At 41.6% G+C, this 23,947-nt stretch overlaps 1 protein-coding gene across 1 annotated transcript in view; it reads left to right on the top strand.

The window, feature by feature from the left end:
- Nucleotides 1-23,947, top strand: part of PHEX (phosphate regulating endopeptidase X-linked) — a 467,693-nt gene that overhangs the window by 351,536 nt on the left and 92,210 nt on the right. The window contains exon 13 of the mRNA XM_069761473.1: nt 11,689-11,766. Within this exon, the coding sequence (XP_069617574.1) occupies nt 11,689-11,766 (78 nt within the window). The remainder of the gene's footprint in view (nt 1-11,688; nt 11,767-23,947) is intronic.

Below are 23,947 nucleotides of genomic sequence, written 5' to 3'. Positions count from 1 at the left end.
ATATAGTACGTGACTGGGCAATATACTACGTGACTGGGCAATATACTACGTGGCTGGGCAATATAGAACGTGACTGGGCAATATACTATGTGACTGGGCAATATACTACGTGACTGGGCAATATACTACGTGGCTGGGCAATATAGAACGTGACTGGGCAATATACTATGTGACTGGGCAATATACTATGTGGCTGGGCAATATACTACGTGGCTGGGCAATATACTACATGACTGGGCAATATACTACGTGACTGGGCAATATACTATGTAACTGGGCAATATACTATGTAGCTGGACAATATAGTACGAGACTGGGCAATATCCTACGTGGCTGGGCAATATAGAACGTGACTGGGCAATATACTACGTGACTGGGCAATATACTATGTGGCTGGGCAATATAGTACGTGACTGGGCAATATACTACGTGGCTGGGCAATATACTATGTGGGCTGTGCAATATACTATGTGGACATGCATATTCTAGAATACCCGATGCGTTAGAATCGGGCCACCATCTAGTAGTTCATAAATGTTCACTTGACATCTTCACCTGTCCTGCTATCACATCTTGTCTGGTCCTCTTTTGGCTCCCTCTAGTTTTGGTCTCCTCTGGCCATTCCTCACTCATTGATAGCACTTCCTGTGTTGAATAGGCTTCAAGTGACACACACACCTTGATGTTACGACATCACAAACTAAGGCCATAACAATATGCGTTGCCCAATGTGCTGACTAGGACTTGGGAAATTTACATTGTGATTAGAGTTGAGTGAATATGTTTGGGTTCACTCTTATTTGTCAAGCTATAGCGCTTGCCGAATAAGGTGCAGGGGGAACCCGGCTTCCTGGATCACGCCAGCTGATCAGCGCCGCAGCTGCATGTGTCGTGGCTGTGTCACAGTCACGACACGTGCATGGAGAACCCAACAAACAGGCTCTCCGTGCATGTGTGTTGACTGCGACACAGCCGCGACACATGCAGCTGTGGCGCCAATCACCTGATCGAGCCAGCGTGATCCAGGAAGCAGGCTCTCTCTGCAGTTTATTCGGCAAGGGTTATAGCTTGTTGAATAAGAGGGAATCTGAGTAAATTCGTTCATCTCCAATTTTAAATGAATTTTTGATATAGCAAAAAAAAGTTTAACTTTATTTGTCAAATACAATATTTTTTTCCATTGTAAAACTCATTAGCATCTGTATTGCATTTCTTCTTTTTTTTTGCTTCATAAATGGTTAGATTCGTGCGGTTTCCTGTGCTGTACAATACTTACACCAGCTGTTATAGACAAAATTACGGCATGAAGTTAAACCCAAATTAGAGTGATAACAATGAAACACTACAATGAAATGTTTGTTTTTAAATAAATTTCTGAATTCCAAGCCTCATTAAGATTAGTTAAGCAGATTAAAGGATGCTGTGATTGTCTACCCATCGAAGCATCGTGCGCTTCCACAGTCATTTTGTTTCCACTGATGACAGGGAATTAGCGGGAACCTGTAACCTCTTCTCTGCTTGGAGCATTGGCTATGAGAAGCATGCCAAATCACTCAAGTCTGCTCAGCTATAGAGCCAATCACATCAGGAACTAAATGAAGGTGATAGTTTGAATTTCATTGAATTCACACTGTGAACATCCACAGATCCTTATTGTTATGGTCATTATGAGCAAGAACACAGCCCTTTATTGGAATTTTGGCCCAAAATATCAACACATTAAAGTGGATCCAAATATAACTGGGTCACTAGTAAACCTACGATATGAGTTGCGTCTTAATAAGAAAGCAACAGTAATAGTCATGAATATTTACAACTTTTTTTTTGAAGAATACAGAGGCAAGTGATGCTGTATGGTGGTATTTTAGACTGTTTTCTTCTGGAGAGTCTGTCGGCACAAAAATGGCTATTCGAACCTAGCACAGGTGCTTGGTGCACCCATGGTTTTCACCCTCCTTTGGCTTTTGTACAGCTGTCAATCAAAAAAGAAGGGTGCAGAGATGCAAAACAAGTGGGAGGGAAGGTGCACTAAACTATTTGCCATGCCAAGGTTGTACCAGGCGCTTGTGCTTGGTTTGAACAATCATTTTGTAATGACAGTTTGCCTTTAATCTTAAAAGCCAAATATCTGTCTTTGATTTTCTTGATATATGTTTATAGCAATTGAAGCTGTTATTTTCATGGAGCTTCAAAATCCCAATATAGACATAGGGAGAGATTTATGAAAATCTGTTTTTTTTGCCTATATAAATCACATATTTCCATCAAATACTCACCTACGCACAGTGTTTTTGGCCTTCAACCTAGGATTATTGGCGGCACTGTTAGCTAATCATAGTTTTCCTCTGATCAGCCAATCAGAAGGGCCATTTAATGGGCCAATAAAAGGGCTGAATGGCACCAATTTAACATCTTTATGTGTGCTACACTTTGTCAGCTATTGTATTCCTATACTATACTGTACCACCTTTTTTTACCATTGTTTTGTATTAAAACTTAAATTGCTTTACCACTCTCTGCCTGTATTCTGCCAGACCTACTGCATTCTCTCTGGACAATCCTTGACTACGTGCTTGGATCCGATTTTGTACTTGTTTATGACTACATGGTTTTCATCCAGCTTGTTAATTTTTCCCTCTACATGTTCCACCGGTCAGTAACTAAATAGCAGATACAACCTTAGTGGCACTGCAGTAAAAATCAGATTTCTGTATCAGGGCGAAAAGGTGAAAACAAGATAGACCATTAGACTCAGATAAAAAGAGTGACTAACATCAAGCCTGACCATAAAAGCCTGCTTTGGGACGATGAAAACTCTGAACTCAGATTTCTTGATATGTATAGTTTTATTGTAAGCCAGGTCCACAATTCTGGCTACCTGCACTAATGACTAGGCGGAGGTTAAAACTTTAAAGCATACTGTTAATGCATTGAATGTCATAATAAAACAATATGCAGTAAGCTAGTAGCCCCCTCCAGTGCAGTGCTTTTCTGGTATTTTACTGTAAATTTTACAGTATGAAATCAAAGGTCCTGATCTTGTAATTTAATAGGTGTAGGTTAAGTCTCCGGCTGTCAGACACAGACGAAGATCCTGAAAGAAATAAAAAAAAGTGGTTTATTACCATTTCTGTCTTTTCTTATGCCAGATACACAGTGCTTAATGAGAGAAAAGAACCAAATAAAAGCATAGGCTTTCAATCACATGATAGACTGGTATCTTCCCAACATAGTAAAGCTGCTGAATCCTATCAGATACAGGCTCCGCTTTACCAGTGACTTGTTTCATTCCAGTAGTCTGCATTCCCCTGTAATTGGGGCTTCTATGGATATTCCAAATGCACAATAAAGGAAAAATATAAGTTCCCCTTTTACATTGAAGAGCAAAATGGTAACAATGTTTTGAACTTTTGACTTTCAGGCTCCATAACACACCAAGCACTACTGCTTTGATTGTGTGACTACCATCATTTTTATAGACAATTATATTAGTAATCTCATACATAAATATGACTTGCAATTATTAAGCATCTGATTAGTTAGACAAGTTTTTATCATATCACTGCGTTGTTACTGTTTCACTTTTGGTTGTGGGAAAATCTCTTTCTTCCAGTTTACTGCAAAGCACAACCTGTTGTCACATTCCCTAATAGTTTAGTGCGTTATTAGGTTGATTACCAAGCGAAAGGACCCTAGTTTGAAAACAGTAGCAGCCATGTAGAAAATTTCCCAAGAAAAGAGAAACCACCTCATTCAGCTCATCTATAGCTTTCTCTCAGCCAAGAAAATTGCCATATTGCATCATGTGTGTGCCATGACAGTAGGAAGAATATGAAATAAAGTCCATCCAGATCACAGATTTCCATGCAAGCACCGAGTGAAGCATGTTACACAAGTCTGGAACAGTGGCCTGAAAAAAGGTGACGAAGTCTCAACTTCAATATCGTCATAAGAAGAGTCGGCTTCAGTTTGCAAAAAAGTACAAAAATTGGACAGGAGAAGGCTGGAACTGGGTGACTTAGAGAAATGAGAAGAAAGTCAGTAGACTAGGCTCTGATGGATGCAAATACATCTGAAAGAAACACGGAAAAAGGGTCTAACGGATCGAGAAATTTAAGGAACTGTCAAGTTTGGGGGATGAAGCCTTATGATATGGGGTTGCTTCACAGCCAAAGGTATTGGACACTTGACCAGTATCGATGGTGGTCTCAATGCTAAGCTATATCAATTTATAGATTGGTGAAGAAATGATTCAATGACTATGAAGTAGAGATGTTGAATTGGCCATCATAGTCCCCATACCTCAACCCAATCGAACACTTGTGGGTAGAGTTGGAGGAAAAGCTGTATACATACCCAAGTGAGGTGACTAATGTTTACCAATTTTGGGAGCGCGTAGGAGAGACCTGGGATCAGATTTCGGTTGAGACTTGTTTGAATCTGATTAAGCGCATGCCCAGACTGATTCAAGCAGTGTTGAAAGCCAAAGATGGATTTGCAAAATAGTAACTAGAATTAGAATTTTTAAAGCAAAACAATAACAATGCAGTGACATGACAAGAATCTGCATAACTAATCATATGCTAAATAGTTGCAAGTCAAATTTATGAGAGCCAAGATGATTATCTATAAAATGATACCTGTGATACTATGATACCTCATAGTTTTAAGGTTGAAGGTAGACTTAAGTCCATTGAGTTCAACCATAGTTTAAAATGTTGATCCAGAGAACGGCAAAAATTCTCATGGGGAGGAAATTTTATAGTTCCATATTAGGGGAAAAATTCCTACCCAACTTCATATGGCAATCAGACTAGTTCCTTGGATCAATGCACCATCACAGAATTATATTTATCAAGAAAAGCTTCCAGACCCTTCTTGATTTTTAGTAGTGAATCAACCATTACTATATCATGTGGCAGGGAGTTCTATAGTCGCACTGATCTTACAGTAAAGAATCTGCATCTGTGATTATGATTAAACCTTCTTTCCTCCAGACGACTTAGAGGAAGCCCTCTATGCCTCTTTTAATACATCCCATTACTGCCTGACACTGATTACTAAAGTGGAGTTTGTCGTCCACCTATACACCCAAGTAATTTTCAGCTACAATTTTGTCAGTGTTTTACAGTTTAGTACAAAATTATCCAGTTTGATTATACAGTTTGTTTCCTCTGCCCAAGTGCATAACCTTATATTTATGTACATTAAATTTCAATTCCCATTTCTCAGCCCAAGCCTCCATCTTACATAAATTCCTCTGCAATATTAAATTATCCTCCTCTGTATTGAATTTGGTATCACCTGAAAATATTGTATTTCTACTCTGTGTGCCCCCTACAAGGTAATTAATAAATATGTTAAAAAGAGGGCCCAATACTGACTCCTGTAGCACCGCACTGTTTACTGTGACCCAGTCCGAGTGTCTTACATTAACTACCCATTTGTTTTGTATCAATAAGCCACTTGTTAACCTACTTACACATATTTTGTCCTAGTCCCATTTTTCTCATTCACTGGATTAAATTTGTAGTGTAATTTAATCAGTATAACAACAAAACAAAGACATCAAAATTACTTTTTTCTATATTTTAATCTATAAAAATCCTATATAATTTATATAACAATTTATATTTAGAAGTTTGACCGGAAAATACCCATGAAAAAAATGTTCAATTTATCATGTATAAAAAAATGCCTAATACTGTCATGTCAGAAAAAAAAAAGTTATGGCATTGGCTACCAAAACAAAATATGTTGGCTGATCACTAAGGCACTTTTATGTCTGGTCATTAAGACAATGCATGTCAATTTATTTACACATTTTCAAAACTAAAAGTAATATTGTACATTTTTGGATTTTCCAAGCAAAATGTTTATTTTTATGGCAATCCTGTAAGCAAATAAATGAAATTATTTTGCAGTCTGATACTTTTTTTTACTGTAAAAGACTGCAGTGCTAAGCAAACCGTAATAAATCAATGTGCCCAGATGATTTATTCTGAATAATAAAAAAAACAAACTGCAGAAAAGAACGTACTTTCAAAGAAAGGCAAGCTGAATTAATCTTCATAATTAAATGGATAGTAGAATTGCTATTAAAGTTTAATTCAATGCTAGTTTTAAGTCAGATGTAATTGTATTAAAATTATGAGTCTGAACTTTAATGTCAATGTGCAGACTATTTCAAATAATAGGAGAAAGTTGTTTATTATTCCTTTTTGTTTATTCACTGCAGTCGGGGAAGAAACACATTATTCAGTTAGAAGCTGATGAGTCTGTTTGCTCGTACAGAATCTTCTATTTAGTGCCAAATATCTTCACAGAGCTGCCTGAAACAACATTAATGCGAAGCACGTTATGCGACATCTCGGTTTTTTTTTCTTGGCATTCCTATATTTCGTGCACTTAGCATAAGTCTTCTTTTGGTTGATAATGGACAGAAACCAGTTAAAAGGCCATGAATGTTCAGGCTTGATAAGACATAACCAGTATTCATAGTAGTTAAAACTTTACAATGGTCATAAAAGACTAACTTTTTGGTCACACTCAGCAGTTGAGTCAGTAATTGTACTGTGTATGAGATGAGGAGTGCGAACAGAAAATATTTTGAAACATTGCACTTAATTTATATCAATTGCATTTAATAAAGAATATAAATAATAATAATAATAATAATAATAATAATAAAATTGGATCAACGCCCCATTAGCTTAGCCCAAGTAGCCACTATACGGTCCTCTGAGAACAGGTTGGCCATTTTCCCCTTCCCCATAGGAAGTATGAATCTTTCCAAAACTTCTACTTTCAATGACCATATTACAGATATTCCTGAAAATGGCTACCCATATTGAGTCGCAGATGTATGGAAATTATTAGGATGTTGTTATGGTCATCATTGTGAGGTGTTGTTAAAAGCATGTATGAATTTATGGTGATTGCAGTAATATAAAGTTAAAACACTCATGATAACCAGTTGTATCCCTCTTCAAATCATCCTAGTGACCTCTTTGTCATGACAGGCATGTCATATTAACTGATATGATGTAATCACTGTCATGGTGACACCACTAGTCCCCCATTTGCCTTGTTAATCCTTCTGACGTGCCACGGTTGTCATGATAATGACTCTGATCTAACTGTTAACATGGTAACCCTGGTGAGAGATCAACGTTGTCTTCACAACCATTGATGGCACTGTGATGTCATTCTTAATTTATGAAGAGCTGTTAACTAAAATTACATCTCTTGCATTCATTATTTGCTAAAGGTTGCCATTGTAAACCATCCAATGTCCTTTTCAATTAGAAATGATCTAATGCTGAAGGATGCTCCTCAATTCTATCTAGTATCAAATACATTGTGAAAGCTTAAAGGGAACCTGCCACCTGAATTTGGCGGGACCGGTTTTTAGTCATATGGGCGGAGTTTTCAGGTGTTTGATTCACCCTTTCCTTACCCGCTGGCTGCATGCTGGCTGCAATATTGGATTGAAGTTCATTCTATGTCCTCCGTAGTACACGCCTGCGCAAGGCAATCTTGCCTTGCGCAGGCGTGTACTACGGAGGACATAGAATGAACTTCAATCCAATATTGATATTGCAATCAGCATGCAGAAAGCGGGTAAGGAAAGGGTGAATCAAACACCTGAAAACTCCGCCCATAAAAAAACGGTCCCGCCAAATTCAGGTGACAGGTTCCCTTTAAAGCTTAGTGTAACCATATGGAACATTTACTTCTCCTATATGGAACTTGCTGACACAGGAGCGAGCTAGCCCTGGTCCAGCGAGCAATGCTCTTGCACCATTGGTGGCTCCGTGATAACTCGGTAAGACCACCACAAGGTTGAAAACAGTAGAAATTCCAAAGATTCCGAGGCACCAGAGAGTTTGTGTTCGGATATAGCTGTTTTCTTTATACTATTGTATTTCTGGCTTGATAAAGGCCAAGTATGGCATCATCTACCTCATTTTTGTATTATCGCTAAGTAATTTTAAGGATGGTATAAAAGCTATGTTTTATCCTAATACACACTCTTTGAGCTAGACATGAGTGTGCACTTGTTTTTGTGACAAAGATCTTATTGGATTTATGAAAATAAGTTGGGAAGAAAGTGTTGAGGGGGTGGTGTGGGGTTGGAGGGTGGAAAGGTTGGTGAAGCCCAAGGATACTAAAAGGAGGGAGGGATGGAAAAGGGACTAGAAAGGAGGCAGAAGGAGAAACTTAAAAGGAAAAGACAGGGGCTCTGAAAATTTGTGTCTACATAAACATATATAAAACAATATTCATAGAATAACATGTTATCTTCCTTCAAGGTGTTCTTGCTTTCAAGTTGGAAAGGCTGTATAACACTGATGTAATTATAAAAAGCTCATTGTAATATCAGCAAGTAAAATTTTCAAAAAAGGATTATACAGCTAATTTGATATTATTATATAGGAAACAGGATTATTTCTTAATGTTTGTGACTATGACATCATTTTGGGAGGCGTTACCAACGTGCATTAATAAGCTGTATGTGGCCGAACCATTGCTCACAATTAACTCCCATTTGTGTGTGTATCGGTTGACTGGCCAATCTAGGATATATAACGTTGCTCTCATTAGTGTGATGCCAATCCCAGAAGAAGGTATATGCCAAAACATACGTCAGGGTTTTTGCCGGGGTTTTTCACCACAATCCTGCACAGGTATCCTGCTTCATTCTGTTCTTACCCTACTCTGACTTATCTATACTTTATTATGGGATAAATCTGTGAATGTAGATATAAAATCAATGTTATTATAAGTATTGCTATATACTATTGGGTAGTTCAGGTGACAGTATGTTTGTATCCACCTGGTATCGACTTACATATGTTGGGTTGCGGTGCCACCTAAAGGTTCACCCTTTTCTTTTTTATGTTTTTAACCTGTCTTGTGACTTTTCTATTCTCCAAACAAAAGTTTATGTCATTGTGTTTACAAATGTAGTTCTCTAGTACACTTTTTTCTTGAACGATCAGCAATTTTGATTTATCATTGCGGTGACTAGCTGTCCGCAAGAGCACTGAACGGTCTCTTCCCCCTCCAGTGATAAGCAGCTCACTGCCTATAGACTATGTACGTACAGAGCCTGGTGTGGGAGGAGTTAGCTTTCTCAGCTCTGCTGCATTGCTGAATCTAAGAACTGCTGCACCTTGTAAACTAAGTGACGCATTGCTGAATTCAGGGTCTCTTTGACTACATCATGCTGCTCTCAGATGAGGTAGCAAAAGCCTGCTGACAAATTCTTTTTAAATATAGGTAATTCTCCCTAAAAATGTAGGTATTTTCCTCTCGCTTAAGATATAAAACATTATTTCTGCAGAGTAGAATTTTGAGGACAGATTCACTTGCACCTTGTTTATGTTTAAATATGTGCTTTTTAGCTTTTAAGTATGCAAAATTATAACATAATAATGCTATCTACTACATTTTATATATTAGATATACAGTACGTTATACTGTAAATTTGTGGAATATTTTGTTAACATGTTTATATACAGTAATTTAATGTATTTACTTCCTATGCAGACAATATATAGCATCTTGTCAGTAAAATACAATACAGTGCTGCATTTACTTGAGAAATATGGAGTAGGAGATGCGGGAAAGTGCACATTGGCAACAGTGTTATGGGTTACAGACCATATAACTTGTGATTTAGTGTGAGTGTGCCGTCGTATCTCTTCTCAATCTTATCACAAAAGTAACCAAGCAATAATGTGTCAGCTCATGTTTAAATTGCCTTTGCATTAACATGTAAGCAGTGATAATGGCTTATTTACTTCATGGAATACTAGGTCAAATGTGAAGACCCTGCTCCAGATCTCTCACCCCACCACTATCACCCACCTACGCCAATGACGCCATTACAGCCTGGTCTGTAATTGATAAATGTTATCATTGCCCTTTGATGTCAGCACATTTAAGTGTAATGATGAACTTTTATATGAGATATCAAGATCTATGAGTGAAATGATGAATGTATTATAATGAGAATACAATATATACCCGTCCAATGCTACTGCTTTAGGAATGAGTCAGACAGCCATAGAACTTGGACATGGATTGCAACACAATGCTCAGACTGGCTGGTGGCTCTCCTGACCATAGCGTGATAGCTGCATAGAAATACATGCTGTCACGCAAAGGTTGGGAGGGCCGCCAGCCAGTCTTAGCATTGAGTTGCGTTCCCGTTCGAGTTATACGGCCATCTGACTCTTCCCTTATTGTGTCCATGTCAATTTCTCACAGTGGATTCTAGATATATTATACAAAAACCCTTCGAAGATATTAGTCAGTATGTCTTTTTGAAGTCTGCATCAAAATCATTTCAGTCAGTGCTGGACTGATGCTGAAATTTAGTCCCGATATTTGGAAGCTTATAGCCATCTAAAGATCCTAGACATCGAAAATCCTCCTTCACAAAAACTTTATTGATTCCAGTGTACACAACTTTATTGATTCCAGTGTACACACAAGAGAAAAATCATACAACTTTTTGGCCACGCGGGGTCTGTATCAAGCCAATAAAAGGTGTGCACATAGGTAGCTGGACTTCATAAGAGACTTTATTTTTGCGATTTGTAGCAATACTTCAGTATTTTATAGTAAAAGCATGTGGACACAAGTTCAAGACCCATAAAAAATTAACAGCAGAAATAAATAAAATGTTATGACATGAAAACAGTAAATACAATTTTAATCCCCTTATATTTTCACACATTAAAAATAAAGAAATGAAAGAATTAAAAAATCTACATATGTGGTAAAGCCGTGTCTGATCTATGAAAACCTAAAATTAATCAACCCGACTGGTAAAAACTGTAAGGAGAAAATAAATAAAAACCCCAGAATTGCTGTTTTTTTAGGTTGCGGCAACACTGCAAAACATGCAAAAGGAAGCGATCAAGAATTCGTATCTGCAAACTGGTATCAATAAAAACAACAAGCCCTCAAACAGCACTATCGACTGAAAAATGAAAACATTATTGGTCTGAGAAAATGGCTACACAAGCAAAAATGCTTTGTCACACAATAAGTGCCATAATAACAAAAAACTAAAATACTGTATATTGTAAAATTGTGAGTATTTTTCACAATTTCACCACACTTGAATTTTTTTTCCCTTTTCCAATACATTGCATGGTCAAAATGGATGGTGTCCTTCAAAACTACAATTCAGCCCTCAAAAAACAAGCCCAATTATGGCTATGTTGATGACAAAAATTATTTTTTATGGCTTTGGGAAGAAGGGGAGGAAAAAACGAAAGAGCAAAAATGGAAAATTTCCCAATTGGGAAGGGGTTAATGGAAAACCGCACAATTGGGAATGGGTTAAAGATGTAATAAATACAGTGTGCATTTTTATTGGAAACTCCTATGACTTGGAGCTCTTCTATTGGGGCCTGTGGCTAGACGTCCACATTGTGTTATTACCTCCACCTCTGCCTTTGTACAGTGAAGGTGCCATAGTCTAACATTACACCATCACTGGTAATTGTCCCAGCACCTATTATCTGCTTCTTTGTTAATTTCAGTGCTGAATGTACCTATTTATAACATTATATTGATTTTGACTTTCCTCTTTTATTGATCTTGTCCTCAATATAACAAATCATTTTCTTATGGTTAACAGTAGTTTTTTTTACTTTACTTTTACAGGCAAAAGCTGTAATGGCAAAAGTTGGATATCCGGGGTTTCTATTAAATGAAACTTACATAAATGAAGACATTAAAACAGTAAGTGAAACACTGATGTCAGCAGTAGGGTTGAGCGAAACGGGTCGAACATTTTCAAAAGTCGCCGACTTTTGGCTAAGTCGGGGTTTCATGAAACCCGATCCGACCCCTGTGCGGGGTCGGCCATGCGGTACGCGACTTTCGCGCCAAAGTCGCGTTTCAATGACGCGAAAAGCGCCATTTCTCAGCCAATGAAGGTAAACGCAGAGTGTGGGCAGCGTGATGACATAGGTCCTGGTCCCCACCATCTTAGAGAAGGGCATTGCAGTGATTGGCTTGCTGTCTGCGACGTCACAGGGGCTATAAAGAGGCGTTCCCGCCGACCGCCATCTTACTGCTGCTGATCTGAGCTTAGGGAGAGGTTGCTGCCGCTTTGTCAGAAGCAGGGATAGCGTTAGGCAGGGTACATTAACCACAAAACCGCTTGTGCTGCAGCGATTTGCACTGTCCAACACCACCCTCGGTGTGCAGGGACAGTGGAAGTTTTTTTTTTTTTTTTTTTCCCCTCAGCGCTGTAGCTCATTGGGCTGCCCTAGAAGGCTCCCTGATAGCTGCATTGCTGTGTGTACGCCGCTGTGCAAACCAACTGCTTTTTTCAAAGCACAAATCCTCTTGTTCCTTCCTTTCTGCACAGCTATCTTTTTTGTTTGTCCACACTTTTTATTTCATTTGTGCATCAGTCCACTCCTTATTGCTGCCTGCCATACCTGGCTGAGATTACTGCAGGCAGGGAGATAGTAGCTGCCTGCCATACCTGGCTGAGATTACTGCAGGCAGGGAGATAGTAATTGTAGGACATTCCCTGTTTTTTTTTTTTTGGTGGGAGATTAAGATTGGCAATTTGGCATTTCTGCTAGAGTGCCATCCCTGTGTGTGCCATCTCTCTCACATAGTGGGCCATAGAAAGCCTTTTCATTTTTCTGTATTTTTTTTTGTGGGGTGTATAAATTCTCCCTGATAAAAATACAGTGGGAGATTAATATTGGCCTTTGGGCTTGTGTGCCAGTCCTGAGTGTGCCATCTCTCTCACAAATAGTGGGCCATAGAAAGCCTATTTAATTTTTTTTTTGGTTTTATAAATTCTCCCTGAAAAAAAGGGAGATTAATATTGGCCTCTGGGCTTGTGTGCCAGTCCTGAGCGTGCCATCTGTGCCAGCCCTGAGCGTGCCATCTCTCTCACAAATAGTGGGCCATAGAAAGCCTATTTAATTTTTTTTTTGGTTTTATAAATTCTCCCTGAAAAAAAGGGAGATTAATATTGGCCTCTGGGCTTGTGTGCCAGTTGTGAGCGTGCCATCTGTGCCAGTCCTGAGCGTGCCATCTCTCTCACAAATAGTGGGCCATAGAAAGCCTATTTAATTTTTTTTTTTGTTTTATAAATTTTCCCTGAAAAAAGGGAGATTAATATTGGCCTCTGGGCTTGTGTGCCAGTTGTGAGCGTGCCATCTGTGCCAGTCCTGAGCGTGCCATCTCTCTCACAAATAGTGGGCCATAGAAAGCCTATTTAATTTTTTTTTTGGTTTTATAAATTTTCCCTGAAAAAAGGGAGATTAATATTGGCCTCTGGGCTTGTGTGCCAGTTGTGAGCGTGCCATCTGTGCCAGTCCTGAGCGTGCCATCTCTCTCACAAATAGTGGGCCATAGAAAGCCTATTTAAATATTTTTTTGGTTTTATAAATTCTCCCAGAAAAAAAGGGAGATTAATATTGGCCTCTGGGCTTCTGTGCCAGTCCTGAGCGTGCCATCTGTGCCAGTCCTGAGCGTCCCATCTCTCTCACAAATAGTGGGCCATAGAAAGCCTATTTTTTTTTTTTTTTGGGTTTTAGAAATTCTCCCTGAAAAAAAAAGGGAGATTAATATTGCCCTTTGGGCTTGTGTGCCAGTACTAAGCGTTCCATCTCTCTCTCTCTCTCAGTCAGTGGGCCATAGAACGCCTATTTTTGGTTTTATTTGTTTTCTAAATTCTCCCTGAAAAAATCATTTTATTTTATTTGGTTTCTAAATTCTTCCTGATAAAATCATATTTTTTTTATTATTTTTTTTTCTAAAGTCTCCCTGAAAAAAAAAAAAAAAAAAAAAAAACAGTGGGAGATTAATATTGGCCTTTCTGCTTGTGTGCCAGTCTTGACTCCTGGGTGCGTCATCTCTCAGTCAGTGGGCCATAGAACGCCTATTTTTGGTTTTATTTGTTTTATAAATTCTCCCTGAAAAAATCATTTTATTTTATTTGGTTTCTAAATTCTTCCTGATAAAATCATATTTTTTTTATTATTTTTTTTTCTAAAGTCTCCCTGAAAAAAAAAAAAAAAAACAACCAAAAAAAACAGTGGGAGATTAATATTGGCCTTTCTGCTTGTGTGCCAGTCTTGACTCCTGGGTGTGCCATCTCTCTCTCTCTCTCTCTCTCTCTCTCTCCCCAATTGTGGTCCATAGAAAGCCTATATTTTTTTTCCTTGATTTGGGTTCCAAAATCTACCAGAGAAAATAACTACATCAATCATTGGTAGAAAAATATTGGCCTCTGGGCTTGTGTGCCACTCCTGACTCCTGTGTGCGTCATCTCTCAGTCAGTGGGCCATAGAACGCCTATTTTTGTTTTTATTTGTTTTATAAATTCTCCCTGAAAAAATCATTTTATTTTATTTGGTTTCTAAATTCTTCCTGATAAAATCATATTTTTTTTATTATTTTTTTTTCTAAAGTCTCCCTGAAAAAAAAAAAAAAAAAACAACCAAAAAAAACAGTGGGAGATTAATATTGGCCTTTCTGCTTGTGTGCCAGTCTTGACTCCTGGGTGTGCCATCTCTCTCTCTCTCTCTCTCCAATTGTGGTCCATAGAAAGCCTATATTTTTTTTCCTTGATTTGGGTTCCAAAATCTACCAGAGAAAATAACTACATCAATCATTGGTAGAAAAATATTGGCCTCTGGGCTTGTGTGCCACTCCTGACTCCTGTGTGCGTCATCTCTCAGTCAGTGGGCCATAGAACGCCTATTTTTGTTTTTATTTGTTTTATAAATTCTCCCTGAAAAAATCATTTTATTTTATTTGGTTTCTAAATTCTTCCTGATAAAATCATATTTTTTTTATTATTTTTTTTTCTAAAGTCTCCCTGAAAAAAAAAAAAAAAAAACAAACAAAAAAAACAGTGGGAGATTAATATTGGCCTTTCTGCTTGTGTGCCAGTCTTGACTCCTGGGTGTGCCATCTCTCTCTCTCTCTCTCTCTCTCTCTCTCCAATTGTGGTCCATAGAAAGCCTATATTTTTTTTCCTTGATTTGGGTTCCAAAATCTACCAGAGAAAATAACTCCATCAATCATTGGTAGAAAAATATTGGCCTCTGGGCTTGTGTGCCACTTCTGACTCCTGTGTGCGTCATCTCTCAGTAAGTGGGCCATGGAACGCCTATTTTTGTTTTTATTTGTTTTATAAATTCTCCCTGAAAAAATCATTTTATTTTATTTGGTTTCTAAATTCTTCCTGATAAAATCATATTTTTTTTATTATTTTTTTTTCTAAAGTCTCCCTGAAAAAAAAAAAAAAAAAACAAACAAAAAAAACAGTGGGAGATTAATATTGGCCTTTCTGCTTGTGTGCCAGTCTTGACTCCTGGGTGTGCCATCTCTCTCTCTCTCTCTCTCTCTCTCTCTCCAATTGTGGTCCATAGAAAGCCTATATTTTTTTTCCTTGATTTGGGTTCCAAAATCTACCAGAGAAAATAACTCCATCAATCATTGGTAGAAAAATATTGGCCTCTGGGCTTGTGTGCCACTCCTGATTCCTGTGTGCGTCATCTCTCACTCAGTGGCCCATAGAAAGCATATAGTTTGTTACATTTGTTTTCTAAATTCTCCCTGCAAAAATCTATTTTTTTTTCTTTTGGGGGTTTCTAAAGTGTTCCTGAAAAAAAAAAAAAAAAAAATAATAGTGTGACATTAATATTAACATTTGTGCTTCAGTGACAGTCCTGCGTGTGGGGCATCTCTCTAATTTGCAGCCACCAAAAAAAGAGTGTGTAACATTGGGCCTGATTTTCGCTGTGGTCTCACCAACCTGTATAGGGGTAGCTAAATCATACTGAAGTTATAGCTCACCGTGTAAGTTGTGTGACTGCAACAAATAACGTTAGTTTGGTTACGTTTTTAAAACAATGAGGAAGTCTAGTGGAAGAGGTCGTGGCCGGGGGCGTTCATTGTCAGCTGGTAATGAGGGTAGTGGTAGTGGTGGAGCATCAGGTGGTCGTGGGGAAAAAAATATTGCACCTAAGTCTGGAGCTGTGGAGCCAGGTTCGTCGTCCGGCTACACAAGGCCTCGAACGCTCCCTTTTCTGGGATTAGGAAAACCGCTTTTAAAGCCGGAGCAGCAAGAGCAAGTTTTGGCTTATCTTGCTGACTCAGCCTCTAGCTCTTTTGCCTCCTCTCGTGAAACTGGTAAAAGTAAAAGCAGCGCGTCGTTAGTGGATGTTCACGGTCAGGGACAAGTCACTTCCTTGTCCTCTTCAGCAAAAACAACAACAGAGAAGAATGCAGCAGGCGACACAACGGGTTACTCCATGGAGCTCTTTACACATACCGTCCCTGGCTTAGAAAGTGAAGCAGTTAACAGTCCATGCCCATTACAAATTGAATCTGACATGGAGTGCACTGACGCACAGCCACAGCCAGACTACTATGCTGGTCCTTTGACTCAGACCACAACATTGCCCTCGCAGGGTGCTGATCAAGAATCAGACCCTGATGAGACTATGTTGCCCCATCACGAACGCTATACCACCGAACGACACGGTGACACAGACGAAGTTGCGCAGGAGGTACAAGAAGAGTTATTAGATGACCCAGTTCTTGACCCCGATTGGCAGCCATTGGGGGAACAGGGTGCAGGCGGCAGCAGTTCTGAAGCAGAGGAGGAGGAGGGGCCGCAGCAGGCATCAACATCGCCACAGGTTCCATCTGCCGGGCCCGTATCTTGCCCAAAACGCGTGGCAAAGCCAAAACCTGGTGGAGGACAGCGTGGCCATCCGGTTAAAGCTCAGTCTGCAATGCCTGAAAAGGTATCCGATGCTAGAAAGAGTGCAGTCTGGCATTTTTTTAAACAACATCCAATTGATCAGCGCAAAGTCATCTGTCAAAAATGTTCTACTTCCTTAAGCAGAGGTCAGAATCTGAAAAGTCTCAATACTAGTTGCATGCATAGACATTTAACCACCATGCATTTGAAAGCTTGGACTAACTACCAAACGTCCCTTAAGGTTGTTGCACCCTCGGCCAATGAAGCTAGTCATCAACGCAACATCCCTTCCGGCAGTGTAGGACCACCATTTAGCGCACCACCTGCTGTATCTGTGCAGGTATCTTTGCCAGGCCAAAGCAGTCAGGGTCAGGGAATCACCAGTTTCGTAGTAGGAAACACTGCATCTAGGGCACCGGCGGCAACAATACCATCTCCCACCGTCTCTCAGTCTGCCATGTCCACCGGCACCCCCGCTAGTTCCACGATCTCCAGCTCTCCAGTCCAGCTCACCCTACATGAGACTATGGTTAGAAAAAGGAAATACTTAGCCTCGCATCCGCGTACACAGTGTTTGAACGCCCACATAGCTAGACTAATCTCGTTAGAGATGATGCCCTACCGGTTAGTTGAAAGCGAAGCTTTCAAAGACCTGATGGACTACGCTGTACCACGCTACGAGCTACCCAGTCGACACTTTTTTTCCAGAAAAGCCATCCCAGCCCTCCACCAGCATGTTAAACAGCGCATCGTCCATGCACTCAGGCAATCTGTGAGCACAAAGGTGCACCTGACAACAGATGCATGGACCAGTAGGCATGGCCAGGGACGTTACGTGTCCATCACGGCACACTGGGTAAATGTGGTGGATTCAGGGTCCACAGGGGACAGCAAGTTTGGGACAGTTCTGCCTAGCCCACGGTCTAGTAAACAGTTGTCTGTAGCCGTTCGCACCCCCTCCTCCTCCTCCTCCTCCTCGTCCTCCTGCAGAAGCAAGAGCTCGTCCACAGACCGCAGTCGCACAAACACTCCATCCGCACCTGCCACTGTTGCACACCAGGTCTCCCATTATGGGGCAGCTACTGGCATACGTCAGCAGGCTGTATTGGCTATGAAGTGTTTGGGCGACAATAGACACACCGCGGAAGTTCTGTCCGAGTTCTTGCAGCAAGAAACGCAGTCGTGGCTGGGCACTGTAGATCTTGAGGCAGGCAAGGTAGTGAGTGATAACGGAAGGAATTTCATGGCTGCCATCTCCCTTTCCCAACTGAAACACATTCCTTGCCTGGCTCACACCTTAAACCTGGTGGTGCAGTGCTTCCTGAAAAGTTATCCGGGGTTATCCGACCTGCTCCTCAAAGTGCGTGGACTTTGCGCACATATCCGCCGTTCGCCTGTACACTCCAGCCGTATGCAGACCTATCAGCGTTCTTTGAACCTTCCCCAGCATCGCCTAATCATAGACGTTGCAACAAGGTGGAACTCAACACTGCACATGCTTCAGAGACTGTGCGAACAGAGGCGGGCTGTTATGTTTTTGTGGGAGGATACACATACACGGGCAGGCAGTAGGATGGCAGACATGGAGTTGTCAGGTGTGCAGTGGTCGAAGATTCAAGACATGTGTCAAGTCCTTCAGTGTTTTGAGGAATGCACACGGCTGGTTAGTGCAGACAACGCCATAATAAGCATGAGCATCCCCCTAATGCGTCTGCTGATGCAAAGTTTGACGCACATAAAGGATCAGGCGTCTGCACCAGAGGAAGAGGAAAGCCTTGATGACAGTCAGCGATTGTCTGGTCAGGGCAGTGTACATGACGAGGTACCGGGCGAAGAGGAGGTGGAGGATGAGGAGGATGATGGGGATGAGTATATTTTTAATGAGGAAGCTTTCCCGGGGGCACGGGAAATTGGTGGCGTGGCAAGGCCGGGTTCTGGTTTTTTGAGGGACACAAGTGACGTAGATTTGCCTGCAACTGCCCCTCAACCAAGCACAACCGCAGATTTGACAACGGGAACTTTGGCCCACATGGCGGATTATGCCTTGCGTATCCTCAAAAGGGACACACGCATTACAAAAATGATGAACGATGACGATTACTGGTTGGCCTGCCTCCTTGATCCTCGCTATAAAGGCAAATTGCAAAATATTATGCCACATGAGAACTTGGAACTAATATTAGCAACAAAACAATCAACTCTTGTTGACCGTTTGCTTCTGGCATTCCCTGCACACAGCGCCCGTGATCGTTCTCACACGAGCTCCAGGGGCCAGCAGACCAGAGGTGTTAGAGGGGCAGAAATCAGAAGTGGCGTTGGCCAGAGGGGTTTTCTGACCAGGTTGTGGAGTGATTTTTCTATGACCGCAGACAGGACAGGTACTGCAGCATCAATTCAAAGTGACAGGAGACAACATTTGTCCAGTATGGTTACAAACTATTTTTCATCCCTTATCGACGTTCTCCCTCAACCATCATTCCCATTTGATTACTGGGCATCCAAATTAGACACCTGGCCAGAATTGGCAGAATATGCATTGCAGGAGCTTGCTTGCCCGGCAGCTAGTGTCCTATCAGAAAGAGTATTCAGTGCTGCAGGTTCAATACTAACAGAAAAAAGGACTCGTCTGGCTACCCAAAATGTAGATGATCTAACCTTCATTAAAATGAACCACAACTGGATTTCAAAATCTTTTGCCCCACCCTGCCCGGCTGACACCTAGCTTTCCTATGAAAAGGTCTTGCCTGTGGACTATTCTGAATGACTTTTCCAATCTCGTAATTTTCTTCACCTGATTGTCCAGCATACGACATGTTTCCACCTCACGAAATGGCCAAACTCCCCACACGGGGCCGTGCTATCGCCACTTTGCGCTTGGACCCTTGAGAGTGCTGTTTGTCTGAAGAGGTGGGTGTGGCCGCTTTTGGTCGACGGCACTGCCACTGGGTCCCTCATAGTACAATAAAGTGTCTCTGGCGGTGGTGGTGCGCACCCAACGTCAGACACACCGTTGTAATATGAGGGGCCCTGTGCCTGTACCGCCGGCCACAAGACAGTTCCCCCCCCCAGCTCAAACAGTGCTCTACCACTAGCAAAATTATCTCTCACAGCTTCACCAATGTGTAGTCTAGGCGCTGACATCCTTCAATGCCTGGCACTGACAATACCATTGTTTTGACATTTTTGTTATGTTAGGCCTTCGAAGCCTGTCTGCGGTCCCTTCTTTCTACAACTACTACACTGACCAGGCCACTGCTGGCCGTGTTACCCTGGAACCAATTTAAAAGTGCCTACAGTCAGCCCAATTTTGTTATGTTAGGCCTTCGAAGACTGTCTGCCGTCACTCCTTCCACTAGACTTCCACTGACCAGACCACTGCTGCCCGTGTACCCCTGGAACCAATTTAAAAGTGCCTACAGCCAGCCCAAGTTTGTTATGTTAGGCCTTCGAAGCCTGTCTGCGGTCACTCCTTCCACTAGACTTCCACAGACCAGACCACTGCTGCCCGTGTACCCCTGGAACCAATTTAAAAGTGCCTACAGCCAGCCCAAGTTTGTTATGTTAGGCCTTGGAAGCCTGTCTGCGGTCACTCCTTCCACTAGACTTCCACTGACCAGACCACTGCTGCCCGTGTACCCCTGGAACCAATTTAAAAGTGCCTACAGCCAGCCCAAGTTTGTTATGTTAGGCCTTCGAAGCCTGTCTGCGGTCACTCCTTCCACTAGACTTCCACAGACCAGACCACTGCTGCCCGTGTACCCCTGGAACCAATTTAAAAGTGCCTACAGCCAGCCCAAGTTTGTTATGTTAGGCCTTGGAAGCCTGTCTGCGGTCACTCCTTCCACTAGACTTCCACTGACCAGACCACTGCTGCCCGTGTACCCCTGGAACCAATTTAAAAGTGCCTACAGCCAGCCCAAGTTTGTTATGTTAGGCCTTCGAAGCCTGTCTGCGTCCCGTTCTTTCAACTACAACTACACTGACCAGGCCACTGATGGCCGTGTTCCCCTGGAACCAATTTTAACTTGCCTACAGCCAGCCCTATGTTATTATGTTAGGCCTTCGAAGCCTGTCTGCGTCCCGTTCTTTCAACTACAACTACACTGACCAGGCCACTGATGGCCGTGTTCCCCTGGAACCAATTTTAACTTGCCTACAGCCAGCCCAATGTTAGGCCTTTGATGCCTGTCTGCCGTCACTCCTTCCACTAGGCCTCCACTGACCTGTCTATTGCTGCCCGTGTACCCCTTGAACCAACCTAATAAAATATTTAAAAAATTAATTTGATTATAAAAAATAAGATCGTGTTGAGATCTCAAATGCAGACATTTTAACAATCAAAACAAACACACAACAAATATCTGGAACTGTACTACAAAGGTCCAACAGCTACAATTTCTTTCTCCTGCAAGAAGTTAACTGAAAGTTTTTGGGAGTTGTTAACACAGATATGGCATCCACCGAGTGTTGTCCTGTCGCGTCTCCTTTAAATTATTTCCAATAAGATGTTAAACTATTAATTTAATAAAATCAATAATTAAAAAAATAATTGAGTAAGTCAAAAGCACATTGCAAATAAACATTAATTACAAATCAAGAAGCATGGCGCGTCCGAGGGTGAGTAGATACCGAATAAGAATATAATCACCCTCGGACGCGCAATGCTTATTTAAAACAGCCTTCCTTCCTAAGAATCAGCCCTTCCGTGGTGTAGAGAGAGGTTGTGTTACACTCCAAGGTGTTCCCCAGGTTGCCTTTCCTGAGCTTCGATCTTCCGGCTCTCGTTTAGTAGCTGTTGGAAACTACGCTGCATTAGGCCTACTAATTGTGTATGGGTGAAACAGTGGCGCATCTGCGGTCCCTCCTTCCACTAGGCCTCCACTGACCTGTCTACTGCGGCCCGTGTACCCCTTGAACCAACCTAATAAAATATTTAAAAAATTAATTTGATTATAAAAAATAAGATCGTGTTGAGATCTCAAATGCAGACATTTTAACAATCAAAACAAACACACAACAAATATCTGGAACTGTACTACAAAGGTCCAACAGCTACAATTTCTTTCTCCTGCAAGAAGTTAACTGAAAGTTTTTTGGAGTTGTTAACACAGATATGGCATCCACCGAGTGTTGTCCTGTCGCGTCTCCTTTAAATTATTTCCAATAAGATGTTAAACTATTAATTTAATAAAATCAATAATTAAAAAAATAATTGAGTAAGTCAAAAGCACATTGCAAATAAACATTAATTACAAATCAAGAAGCATGGCGCGTCCGAGGGTGAGTAGATACCGAATAAGAATATAATCACCCTCGGACGCGCAATGCTTATTTACAACAGCCTTCCTTCCTAAGAATCAGCCCTTTCGTGGTGTAGAGAGAGGTTGTGTTACACTCCAAGGTGTTCCCCGGGTTGCCTTTCATGAGCTTCGATCTTCCGGCTCTCGTTTAGTAGTTGGTGGAAACTACGCTGCATTAGGCCTACAAATTTGGTATGGGGTGTAGAGACAGGTTGTGTTACACTCCAAGGTTTTCACCAGGTTGCCTTTCCTGAGCTTCGATCTTCATGCTCTCGTTTAGTAGTTGTAGAAAAGTACGCTGCATTAGGCCTACAAAATGGGTATGGGGTGGAGAGAGATGGTGTGTTACACTCCAAGGTGTTCCCCAGGTTGCCTTTCCTGAGCTTCGATCTTCATGCTCTCGTTTAGTAGGTGTCGGAAAGTAGGCTGCATTAGGCCTAAAAAATGGGGAATGGGGTGGAGAGAGATGGTGTGTTACACTCCAAGGTGTTCCCCAGGTTTCCTTGCCATTGCTTCGGTCTTCCGACTCTCGTTTAGTAGTTGTAGAAAAGTACACTGCATTAGGCCTAAAAAATGGGTATGGGGTGGAGAGAGATGGTGTGTTACACTCCAAGGTGTTCCCCAGGTTGCCTTTCCTGAGCTTCGATCTTCATGCTCTCGTTTAGTAGGTGTCGGAAAGTAGGCTGCATTAGGCCTACAAATTGGGTATGGGGTGGAGAGAGATGGTGTGTTACACTCCAAGGTGTTCCCCAGGTTGCCTTTCCTGAGCTTCGATCTTCATGCTCTCGTTTAGTAGGTGTCGGAAAGTAGGCTGCATTAGGCCTACAAATTGGGTATGGGGTGGAGAGAGATGGTGTGTTACACTCCAAGGTGTTCCCCAGGTTTCCTTGCCATTGCTTCGGTCTTCCGACTCTCGTTTAGTAGTTGTAGAAAAGTACACAGCATTAGGCCTACAAAATGGGTATGGGGTGGAGAGAGATGGTGTGTTACACTCCAAGGTGTTCCCCAGGTTGCCTTTCCTGAGCTTCGATCTTCATGCTCTCGTTTAGTAGGTGTCGGAAAGTAGGCTGCATTAGGCCTAAAAAATGGGGAATGGGGTGGAGAGAGATGGTGTGTTACACTCCAAGGTGTTCCCCAGGTTTCCTTGCCATTGCTTCGGTCTTCCGACTCTCGTTTAGTAGTTGTAGAAAAGTACACTGCATTAGGCCTAAAAAATGGGTATGGGGTGGAGAGAGATGGTGTGTTACACTCCAAGGTGTTCCCCAGGTTGCCTTTCCTGAGCTTCGATCTTCATGCTCTCGTTTAGTAGGTGTCGGAAAGTAGGCTGCATTAGGCCTACAAATTGGGTATGGGGTGGAGAGAGATGGTGTGTTACACTCCAAGGTGTTCCCCAGGTTGCCTTTCCTGAGCTTCGATCTTCATGCTCTCGTTTAGTAGGTGTCGGAAAGTAGGCTGCATTAGGCCTACAAATTGGGTATGGGGTGGAGAGAGATGGTGTGTTACACTCCAAGGTGTTCCCCAGGTTTCCTTGCCATTGCTTCGGTCTTCCGACTCTCGTTTAGTAGTTGTAGAAAAGTACACAGCATTAGGCCTACAAAATGGGTATGGGGTGGAGAGAGATGGTGTGTTACACTCCAAGGTGTTCCCCAGGTTGCCTTTCCTGAGCTTCGATCTTCATGCTCTCGTTTAGTAGGTGTCGGAAAGTAGGCTGCATTAGGCCTAAAAAATGGGGAATGGGGTGGAGAGAGATGGTGTGTTACACTCCAAGGTGTTCCCCAGGTTTCCTTGCCATTGCTTCGGTCTTCCGACTCTCGTTTAGTAGTTGTAGAAAAGTACACTGCATTAGGCCTAAAAAATGGGTATGGGGTGGAGA

The sequence above is a fragment of the Ranitomeya imitator genome, chromosome 3 (assembly GCF_032444005.1).
Source record: "Ranitomeya imitator isolate aRanImi1 chromosome 3, aRanImi1.pri, whole genome shotgun sequence".
Lineage (NCBI taxonomy): Eukaryota > Metazoa > Chordata > Amphibia > Anura > Dendrobatidae > Ranitomeya > Ranitomeya imitator.
Note: the sequence above shows the minus strand (reverse complement) of the source record. Positions and strands in the feature narration are given on the sequence as shown.